Source organism: Heliangelus exortis, chromosome 1, assembly GCF_036169615.1.
Source record: "Heliangelus exortis chromosome 1, bHelExo1.hap1, whole genome shotgun sequence".
Classification (NCBI taxonomy): Eukaryota; Metazoa; Chordata; class Aves; order Apodiformes; family Trochilidae; genus Heliangelus; species Heliangelus exortis.
Genome location: NC_092422.1, coordinates 177,685,964 through 177,697,203, shown reverse-complemented (window position 1 = coordinate 177,697,203; position 11,240 = coordinate 177,685,964). Strand labels below are relative to the sequence as shown.

General features: G+C 40.2%; 1 protein-coding gene across 1 annotated transcript; it reads right to left on the bottom strand.

The window, feature by feature from the left end:
• Positions 1-1,638: 1,638 nt before the first annotated feature.
• LOC139799087 (secreted frizzled-related protein 2-like) lies at positions 1,639-5,054 on the bottom strand. The gene is made up of 4 exons (XM_071750554.1): positions 4,768-5,054; positions 4,053-4,222; positions 3,052-3,144; positions 1,639-1,949 (listed from the first exon to the last, which is right to left on the bottom strand). The coding sequence occupies exons 1-4, from the start codon at positions 5,052-5,054 to the stop codon at positions 1,639-1,641; spliced, it is 861 nt and encodes a 286-aa protein (XP_071606655.1).
• Positions 5,055-11,240: the final 6,186 nt, after the last annotated feature.

The window sequence follows — 11,240 nt, the reverse complement described above, 5'->3', positions numbered from 1 at the left end:
CTGGTTTTGTTCTTTGTCCCCTTCCCTCTGCCAGAGCTCTCTGAAGCAGCCTGACAGCTTGGGTTGTATTTTCATGCCAAGGGTAGTTCAGTCACACGCTTTGTTAAGGTTTTTACCATAAAGCGAATCCAAGAGGAAAAAAACAAAAAAGCAAAATACAGCCCTAGCCTGCATGGCATCCTCTAATGTGAACAGAGATGAAATAACAACTCGGAACGAGTGCTCCTGCTTTTCTGCCGCCTGACAAGGATCTCACTCTCAGCACGGAGCTGCAGACCCCGCATCCCCCCAGACCGAGCCCAGGTGCCGGTGCTTCTCCTGCAGACCCTCCTAAGTGGGTCACTGCCAGAACCCCCGGAGCAGCTGCCGTGGGCGCTGACAGACTGCTTTAAATATTCGCCACTTTTCCTGCGGGGAACCGGCACAGGCTCAGTAGGATCCAATGAACCGAGCCTTTCAACAACCTATGTTTTTCTAAGCAGTGACTTCATTATACAATACAAAGCTGAATATAGGTTGTTTCAACTTTCTTTTCCCCCTCAGTTTCTACTAGTTTTCCACTTCATGGAACAGGTGTCCTCGGGAGCATGCAAACAAAGCTGCACTGTGGGGGAATTATCAGGAAAACAGATCATTAAAGGTGCAGTTTTGAAAAAGCAGCTGACTGTAAACTTTTTCCATGTTTGTTTCAAGAAAATATGACATAGTAGACACAGCATTAGTGAAGTAGCTTCTAATTTATGTATTATTGATTACCTGGGTTTGGGTCTGTTATACATATTTATAAAAAGTAAAATGAATTTCTATCCATCTTCATGTAGTCTTCAACGTCAGTGTATTGCAATGACAATGCTAATCAAGTGGTCACTGTAATATTCCACATTTTTTGAATATTATTACTCTATTAGCTCTCTGCAGTCCACTTCTAAAGCTGCTAAAGATTCCTCACTGGATTTTTAAAATGTCTGAAAATGAGAAGGCACCTTTCAGTAAGGGACCCAATTTTGATTCCAGTTGGACTATGTAACATTCAAGATGGCCATCCAAGAATAAAAACTTTCAAAAACTGCTTTCAGACTATGCTCTCAGATGGTAACACTGAGACACCATCACCTATGTCATTGTAAAAAGCCCAGCAACCAAATCTTCCTGTAGCTGGGGTCAATTGCATCATGCTTGCAGTTATTACTCTTATTTATTCCAAAGCTGATTCCAGAAAAAGTGACCAGCAGAGGGCTGCCATACTCTAATAGGAGAAAATGAGGCTGATTAATGAAACATTCAGCAAGGGAAAGTTTAGGTATCTTGAGAAAATGCCAGAGTGAGCAGTATGGAAATACACATTAAAGGTAGTCAGCTGCATCAAAAGTGTTTTATGCCAGTTTTTGTGGATATGACAACATATTTTTGCAGTAACTCAAAGAAACATTTATACATGCTTGACCAAGTTCAAACTTGATGTAGACAGCTGGAACACTATAGAAAGGAGGCCTGATAACACTGGGACTTAAGTCCAACTTACAATACATTTTTAAAGGAAATTAAGACTTTACATTCCAATTATAGTACACTCCTATTTACAATATAAGTTTGGCATGAGAAGTATAATATTTTTTTTACAAATAATACGATAAGTCTTTACAAGCATTTATGGTATTTCCACTTCTGAGTGGCCAGAGCCAGCTGGGAGTCCCTCCTCGGCCAACGATAAACCTGGTTCACTGAAATGGTGCCCTCTGCAATATTTCCCACAAGGAGATACACCACGGGACGATGGGTTGGAGTCATCCTCTGTGTACAGTTTTCATTGATAAGCAGCCACTGTTGTATCATATTCTGAGTTTCATACAGCAAGAGTGAGCCCTGGGTAATGAATTCCACTTGGCATTCAATGTTATACTCCTGGTCACCAAATACTGTTCGTTTTTTTGATAGCTTGACTTTCACTGCTAAGGGAAAAAAAGGAAACAGGTAAGTCACTCTGTTTGCTCAAATGTGGAAAAAAACACTACCAATGAAAGCAGGATGATTCCTTAAAAACACTATCATAATTTATGCTGATAGAGTACCTCAAGGTCTTCTCCAGTAGCAATATGCATTTTAAAATATTCTTTAAAAATAAATGTTATGTAGTAGAGATTTTTTTCATGGAGTAGTAGATAATTTTTTCACAAGGGTGAATAATGTATTTTTACCATCAGCATGTATGTTAAACTTTCTGGATAGTTAGATGTTGTAAGATGTTGACATTGTTTTTGTATCACAAGGCTGCCCAGCTTGCCCAAGCAGTTCTGAAACTCACTTTGTAAATGTTATGAACTCCTCTGCAAAAAACAACAACAATTAGTAAAGCTTGCTGAAACCCTTTTAGATATTCCCTTTTCATTACAGGCATCTCTCTACCTCACTTGAGGGCCCTGACGATTTGAGTCTGAAGAGCTTCAGTCCTTGCTAAACAGTAAGAAACTTGTCTATACTGCCTGTTCTAGGACCAGGCAAAGCCACTGAAAGTCTTTGGACTAATTTTAAAGGGCTTTGCAGGAAGTTCCTAGGGCAAGCTCACAAGTATTGCCTGTCACTCCAGTAAGACAACATAAGGTAAGAATTTCTTTTGCTGGTATGATTTTTCTAAGTCTCCTCCTCAGTAAGCTGTATATCACAAACAACTCATGCATCTGGGTAACAAGGACACAGACTTCACTGGTGAAACAACCAAAGCTATACTTTGGTTTTAACCACTAAAAAAGGCTTTTGCCAGAAATATTTTCTATAAAGCATGTTGTACTACCAGGTAGCCAAATAGAATAGAACAGAAGTTATTTGGTTGTAATATAGATCATTAATAAATCATTCATGCAAAATAAATTATCCCTCTATTTAGACTAGGAAGACCTGGTTCTTATAAACAATCCAAAGTCAGGAGCCAATCTCTTAGGACTGAGACTTTGAAATCCCAGCAGAAACTCTCAGTTATTTAAGTCCTATTTTTAAAGCATTTTAGAAGGAGAGCTGTTAGTCTCTTCAATAGCAGCTATATTAGGAAGGACTTACCAAAGTTATTGTCACAAAAGCCTTCGAGAACTCTTTTGTGTGTAAAGAATTCCTCCACTGCTGGGCAGGCCTGGCAGGCAGGTTTTGGTAGGACTGGTAAGAAATGACAAAAGTTTCATCATTATCTTTAGAATCTTTTGTATTAATTGTCTGCTGTAAAAGCTAAGAGCACACTGTTTAACCAAAAGGATGACAGAGAAAACACACAATTGGTCAGCGATAATGTGAAAATCTACATTTCTCTGAAAACGTGGTTAGGGATGAAAAGAAGTTTCATTTTCTATGCCCATTCAGCCCTTGTTCAGACTGACAATCTCAATGATCATCATCGAACACAGTAATAAATACATTACTATTAATACAGCTATGCTGGGAGGGAAAGAGATTAGGTGGCTGATTCTGTCAGAGATTCTGGGTGCAGCTGCACTAGGAGAGTGGATATACAAATTCAGGTGTGTCAGCAGCAACTGATTCCTACTGTTCTCTGCAGAAGTTATTAAGGCTGAGTGCATTTGAAGATCTGAACATTAATGTCATGATACCGCAGGTTTCCCAAAGGAAAATCAGATAATAAATCACCCCAACTTTTCTAAGCTGATGTGTGAACCACTTCACTGTATCAATAAATTTATCAGCAATAAAGGCTGTTAATAAATCTTTACAGAGACCTCTAAATAAATCCAACACAGTGTGCTGTCGTGGGTATTATACTGCCCTTAGCACTGCAGGATGATAATTGCCTTCCCCCGCTGTCTAAGCATAGATTATCTACACTTTTTTTTCTTGAAGCAATGCTGATTTACACCATATTAGGTCTGCTTCAGCTTACTCTGCAAGTACTAGCATATTCCCTTGCCATCTGGACAAATAGGGTGCAGCTGTATGGATAGACATGGCTTTTTGCAAAATCACAGCTTGTCTGGGAACGATGTCCCTTGTATCTCCTCAATCCCCAGGAACACAGAGTACAGACACTCTCCATTCTGCCACCTTCCAGCTACCTTTGTGCAAGTAATTGTTTTCCTTTGTAAGAGATGCCAGGCACATGTCCTCGTCTGCAGGGAATCGGTCACAGTCCAGAGTGTCAGGCCAGGGGTGTCCATGGCAGGTGAGCATGGGGGCACAGCTCTCACGGACAGCAACACACATACTCCTACAAGGATGGATAAACCTGTTGCAGGAGGAAATGCCAAGCTGAATCACTTAAACTCACTTGGTGATAACAGAAACTATTGCAACAGTGATTTCTGTGCAAAGTACATGGTCTTCACTGATATTTAACAACCTTCAACAATAACACAGCTTTAGAAGAAGCGGCGGTGGAAACTATGCAAGTGGTCTGTATATAGACTGGATTGTACTTAGAGGATTAAGTCACAGTTCTAAAAACTTTTAATTACAATCCCAGAAAAGCTTCAGCAGGACCCTGATTCTACTCATAATAGGTGCTTCAGCCTTAAATTAACAAGAATAAAATTTCAATTGTAACAAAATAAAACATCATATTCTTTGACAACAGCATTCATTTTGCCAAAGCAAACTAAAGTTGAAGTGGAACATGTGTTCAGTTCTTTTCCTTCCAATGAGTACAAAAAGTTAGCAGAATTATTCCAGATAAAGTGGAGATCACCTTTAGATTATGATAAACATGTATTTAAATTGATTCCTGTTATGTCAAATAAAGGTTGGAGTTCTGTATTGTGCTGTGATACTTACGTATCTAAACAGATGGGTGCCAACAGGGAGCACAGGAATGTCCTCAGGTGGGGGTGACAGTTCGTGTGCACAAGGTGTTGCCAGGTGGTGGATTTTAGGATAACCTCTGCCATGCTTGTGTGTCCCATCAGGTTGGGAAGCCTCATTTCGGAGTAACCAATCTTGTGGCACATGTCCATCTCCTTGGGTATCACTACACATTTCGTGGATAATCCAATGTCAAAGCTTGTTGCCACTCCTAGGAAACCACTCAGAGCAAAAGCAAGTATTTTTGCCTTCAAGAACATCTTCCAGTGACTCCTGGGCTGATGAACAAGGAGCTGTCAAACCCCCTAAGCACAGGGGCACACTGAAAACCTTGTGGCTTATATACTCCAAGAGCTTAATGAACCATTGGTTATCAACAGCTTATCAAATAGCTGGAAACAAGACCGGGTCTTATTGCCTATTCAAGGGACTGCTGTGATAACCAGGGAGGTGGAGACAAATATAGAAATATGTTCCCTAAAGACACTGGTTTAGTATAGCCTTTCATGTGTCCCACGGTGTCAGTTGCTGCAGTATGCTATGTGGCATATTAAATTTTGACACCTAGAAGGCTTGCTATGTGCTTTATAAAACAAATTAAGAGATCCCTCAGAAAAATGGTTGGGCAGACAAGCTGTCTCCTGGGCCTGCTATGTCTCCTTTGTTTTCAGACACTGCTGACAGGGCAGAAAAAACAGCCCAGATTGACTTATCAAGTGAAAATGTTTTGCTTGTGCTAATTGCCCATGTCTCTTCCACTGTTTTACAATGTAGAAGAGGTACTTTCTTTGGTCAAGCCATATAAAAGAGACAGCCTCTCACTACTAACCAAGTTTTTTGTCTGGAAACTTGGATCCCTATCCAGTGAAATGCTGGAGGTCCCAATTAATTTTTTTTTAGGTCTATTAATTTTAATAGACAGCTGAAAACACAGACTTGTGGAATACACAGACTTACCAGCTGGAATATGTGCCTATCAGATGGTGACAAAACTCAGATCTTTCATTTTTTCAAGTTCACTGGTTGTTTTAATATTCTAGGACTGTTGTGACCATCAGTATCTATTCAGAGTGAAAAGGCACACAGATAGAACAACATTTTTATTATTTCAAACCAACTTGGCTACACTTAAAATTTTTCAACAAGTGCAGTGTTTCACTAATTATTAATAAATTGTAATTACATTAAGCTATATGAAAGCAAATTATAACAGATGTATACTTTTTGTTTGTAACACAAAAAATTAGTATTCAATTTCCTAAGTTAAAAGTTAACAGCATTACTGGCTGAGTACTTCATTACTGTTCTTACTAAAGTACTGATAAACAGCTCTTCACTACAGAGAAATTGGGGAATCAGTTAAGGTGACAGAGAGTCTGAGCAATGTGTAGTGTACCTACACTACATTATGAATAGTATAATAAGTACTATAAGTATTATAAATAGAAAAGTCAGATTATTAGGTAATAGAGTTCAAGACCTTCAAAACATTTTATGGAAATCTTCAATCTGATAAAAATATTTTTCCAATTAGTTATGCGTGTTAATATTTATTTCTATTTTTATTACCTGATTTATTAGCAGACATATTTAGATATTAATATTACATAGACGGAACTATAGTGAAATATCTGGCTTGCTTATTAGACTAAATCAAGTACACTCATAATAATGTATCATCTAGTATTACTGATCCTGATTGAAACACCTTTTTCAGAAATAGCAGATTTTTGTTCTTGTACTTTGATGTAGCACATTTAGACAATGTGCTATGTAACATTCATATGTTTATACCTAAATTTTAGATTATTAATCCTAGAATCTCTAAAACCAATTACAAACCTGCACTGATTTCTCCTCAGTACTCTCCTTTACTCTAAGCTAGTGGGAAAATTACAGTATCTGTTTAAATAAGAAAAAAATGACAGCATGCAGTGGTCCAGGAACCGAAGACAAATTCAAAAGTATTGTCAGTATTTTTTTTTCATGTTTCGTTGTCAGGTTCATGAGGTTTTTTTCCAATAAATGTGATTTCTCTGTGTCCGTTACCTCATTTCAAAGCAGAGGAACTGAATACCTAACTAGGCTGATTTAGACCTGATGGTCTAAAACTCAGGAGAAGCCCTGTTCTTGGTAAATCTACACAGGTATCCCTGGGGGCCTCACTTCAGCATTGCTGCTCTTAATACCATTTTGCAATGAAACCGTGACATAAAGTGTCTCAGCACAGGGAGGACCTGCAGCCCAACCAGCTGCACAGACTCTTTGTGTGGTTCCCCCGCACCACCTGGATTTGGGGTCTTGCTTCCCTCTCTCCCTCTCTGCTCAGGCACTGCTGCCCAGTGTGCAGATCTCAGCCCGCACAGGCTCAAAACATCTCAGACACCCTCATGCCTCTCACCTGAGCATCACTTCAGTTTTCAGCAACTGGAGTGAAACTGGCTTTTACATGTGTGTGTGTGTCTCCCTTATCCAGCAGCCCTCTGCATCCATCCACTTTGCTGGTGTCTTTACCAAGTCACTCCATTATGACATCGACCAGAGCTTTCTCTGGCCCCAAAAGTCCTCCCCCATAGCACTTTTCTCATCTGGCTGTGATCTGGCAAGATCTCAGGTGAAGGAAGCCTTCCTGTTGCATGTGGGGCATGAAAGTGCATGCACATTTTGGAGTGATTCAAGAAAGAGCATTTGGTCTCTTAGTTATTTAGATGTTTTCCTGTGACTGTCTTACAAACTGCAAAAAACCATGATTGATCTTAAATCCTGTGTCAGCTCTGTGACTCCAGATAATGAGGGGTTACTGAGTCTCTAGTTGTGCTGGCACTGCTCTGGGAAGGGCCCTGTGGTGCTGCTGGAGGGGCTCACTCTGCCCCTTCCCACCACGAACATCCCTGTGCTGGGACAAGCTCCAGCTGGGCCTCCATCAATGGACTGAACAGGGGCAGGCATAGTGGGAGCCTGTGAGAGAAAGATGAGCTAATAAGATCTGGTACCTCTCCTGACAAGCTTTGTCTCCATAGGAACTCTTTTGAAATAAGTAATGGTGTATCTCAGAGTCACTGCTCCCTACTGGGGCTTTGCAAGGGGTAGATCATTTATGAGATTCTGCAGAGCTGTGCTTTCAAGTTTCTTTTACCCTCAGGTACGTCTCAAAAAATCTTTTGATGACTTGTTTTTGGGGAGCTGGATTTCAGTGGGTCATAATTTTGTAATGCTGAAGATAATAGTTTTTCTCCATGTGAATACAGTGCCATCTTTGGAAGCTGAGGGCCTGTCCATGCAGGAGGCTTCAGGTGCACCCCACTGCTTGCCCATATCTGGCACAGAAGATGGGGGACTTGAAAGCAGGGGGGAAATGTTGTGAGTTTGCCATGAGGAGAATGGCAAACTTACAGATTTGTAGATGTGGTGCTTACAGAGAATCACAGGATTTTTCTGGTTTAAAAAGACCTTTAAGACCACTGAGTCCAACCATTAACTTATTTCTACCAAGTCCAATGTTTAAACCATGTTCCTAAGCACCATGGGCATGGTTTAGCTGTGGACTTCACAATGTTGGGGTAATGGTTGAACTTGATGGTCTTACTGGTCTTTTCCAATCAAAAGAATTCTATCATTCTATTACTTTTTGTGCTTGTCAGGAATTACAAAAGTCACTTGAAGAATCATCACCAGCTTCAGGAGCAAAATGTACACAAATGCCTTTGTTTGACACCAACAACTGCATTTAGTTTAAGACTGGATCTGAAGCAAGAGCATTATCCATAATTCAGTAATTTCTGCTAGCTGGCTTCTGTCAGGAAAGACCATAATTTACGGGAGCTTCTGATTCATCTCCTGACAGTCACTGAGTTTAAGATATTAGCTGGGTCAAATTCCTTACCCTCTGCCATTTCCAGTGTCATCATTTACTAAGGAATTTGCCAATTTGACAGTTCTTTTCATTACACTTATAAGCCGTTTTTTACCAAGGAAATTACTTTGGCTTAATTATTTTGACATTCTTCATGAGCAGATGCTACCTTGAAACTTGGTTTGACAGCAAGTCATTATTTATTGTTTTTAGCAGGAGTTTTGCAGAACAACTATTGAAAATGAACATGCAAAGTAGGTTGCCATTGCTTGGAGAGTGCCTCAGGTCAGTCACGTGTTGGCTCCTCAGCATAAACATGATCTGCAGCACCAACATTGCTGTGCCATAGATTCTTCTTTCTTTTTTTGCAAGTGCTCAGCTGCTCATTGATACGCAATGGAAAGAAGATGGGAAAATGCACATACAGATTGCTTTTAGGAATAAACTGTAATTTACGGTTGCCACACCAGATAAACATTTAAATTACACAGAATCTGTCAGGCCCTCAATGTTTCTAATCATAGTGATCTATGTTTGTAAAGCTTGCTTGATTGAAGCCTTTCAAAAATGAAAAAAAATTTAATTTAGAAAACCATCAAGAGAATTGCAGCGTCTGCATAGGTTTCAAGTGGGTAGCATAAAATACAAGACCTGAGGGTATAGAGAAACTTCCATCTTAAAGCCTGGAGTGCAGCGAATGCTCTTTGAAACTTCTGAAGCAAGCTGCTTGGTTTGTTCCCTTAGCCACGGGTTGTATTTATTGTTCCTGGATATGAGCAAGGGGCCACCTGCTGATGGACCCTGATAACAGGAACTGCGGCTGGAGGCTCCCTCCCTGCCCACCTCTGGGTCTTCTCCTTTGACTGTTACCAAGGAGACAGACAGAGATTAACCAGAAGCCACCCATCAGACCCCAGCAAGAACCGAGACTGAATTTTTCTTCAAAGAAAGTAGAGGTCTGAGAACAAACGAGGAGATGTAGGTATTTTGAGGGTTTCGTCTGTTTAGATGAAATATTTGCAATATTTGGCTGGAGTAATTTTTATCTGATGTCTAATTGCAGACATGCCAAGCCCTCAGACAAGGATCAAAGCTGTTCAACTGTGCACCCCGAGTAGCAGAATGAGGCTGGGGAGAGGTGGTCATCACTCTGATGACAGCTCTGCTGGATGAACACCCTTACTCTGTGTGACAGGGTTTATTTCATAACATTTCCTTTGTTTCATCAAAAACCAGCCACATTGTATCTGTAAAAACAGGAGGAGGAGTCCCAGATGGTTTTGAAAAAACTTTGTTAATTTATTCATCACAGTGGCTTTAGCATAGTTTCAACTTTCAGAGAACAGAAATACTGTGTTTCTGTATAAATCTGTATGCAAATAGTTAAAGGCTCACTGCTGTGGCATGATGAGCTCTGTCCTTATTACTGATGATTGATTAACCTAGAGGAAAATGTGTTTTAATAGTGAAAGAGAAAGTTGATGCTCTGGGTGACCCAAACTTAGTTTCTGATGCTGGCACAAGCTTCCTGTTGAGGCTTTAACCCCTCTGCACTGCACTCTTCTACACAGACTGCCCTGGTTAACACTGCCAGGGAGGATGCTCGAAGTTAAATTCATTCCAATATGAAGCATACAGATGCTACAAAAAAGTGGAGGATGCATGTAAATACCCTGAATAGCTGAATACTATACAAAAACTGGGTTAGTAGCATTTCCTAAGTAGGCCAAGTAAGTCAGGTATGGAAAAAGAGCAATTAGATCACTTGCTAACCAGCCAGCAGCTCCCACATGCATACAGCTCTGAGCTTTGCCACTGTAATATTTGTTGATCCGTTCAGCTTTTGGGTCTCCTGCCAGCAATGTTGTTGCCACTGCAGAGCAGGACAAGTAATGTAGAGTAATTTTAGGGGAAGTACTGAAATTCATTGCTAACTTATTAGTAGCATGCCCAGGAAGCTGCAGTCAGGCCAAATCCCGTGTGCTGCACAGCAGGGCCTTATGGTGAACACCATATTAGCTAAATGCTGTGTGAAGAGGTTTGCTTTCAAAGTGGCTGAAAGAAGGACAGAAGGGCTGGCATGATTATTGTTTAGCAAGTGGAATTTTGCTCTTCCATCGTAAGCAGTGCAGCAGGCACAGTAGTGTTGCTGGGTTTGCTCCAGGGGTATGAAAATTCCAAATGATGGCTTTTCAGATAGGAGTAAATACAGTCTGCCTGAATTTAGGGTTTTACACCATCAATCATGTACCAGATGAGCATCTTCCACAGAAAGACAAAGTAATAATAGCCGCTATTCTCTGCATTTCCCCAGGTAAAAAAAAAGCAAAAAAACTTCTTAGAGGTTTTTTGTATGTTTGAGGTTTTGTTTGTTTGTTTTGTGGGGTTTTTGTTTGCTTGTGTTTGTTTTGGTTGGTATTTGCTGATTTGGTCAGTACTTTCTATTTTTCCTTTTTAGTCAGCTTTACTGGATTTCAATTTAGTTTTGCTCTCATTTGATTTTGTGGAAGAAGGACCATTTGACAAATGGAGTTTCACATATTTCAGGCACAATTCTTGCTCTGCAGAAAAGGTCCTGTTTCTTTTAGACTTA

What these genes read in the sequence shown, in the direction of transcription:
- LOC139799087 (XM_071750554.1), bottom strand. Translation starts at nt 5,054, where the DNA reads ATGTTCTTGAAGGCAAAAATACTTGCTTTTGCTCTGAGTGGTTTCCTA. An exon ending in GCACCCATCTGTTTAGATAC is followed by an intron (nt 4,223 to 4,767) that starts GTAAGTATCACA and finishes CTCCTGCAACAG; the next exon opens with GTTTATCCATCCTTGTAGGA. An exon ending in CTTTTGTGACAATAACTTTG is followed by an intron (nt 1,950 to 3,051) that starts GTAAGTCCTTCC and finishes TTTTTCCCTTAG; the next exon opens with CAGTGAAAGTCAAGCTATCA.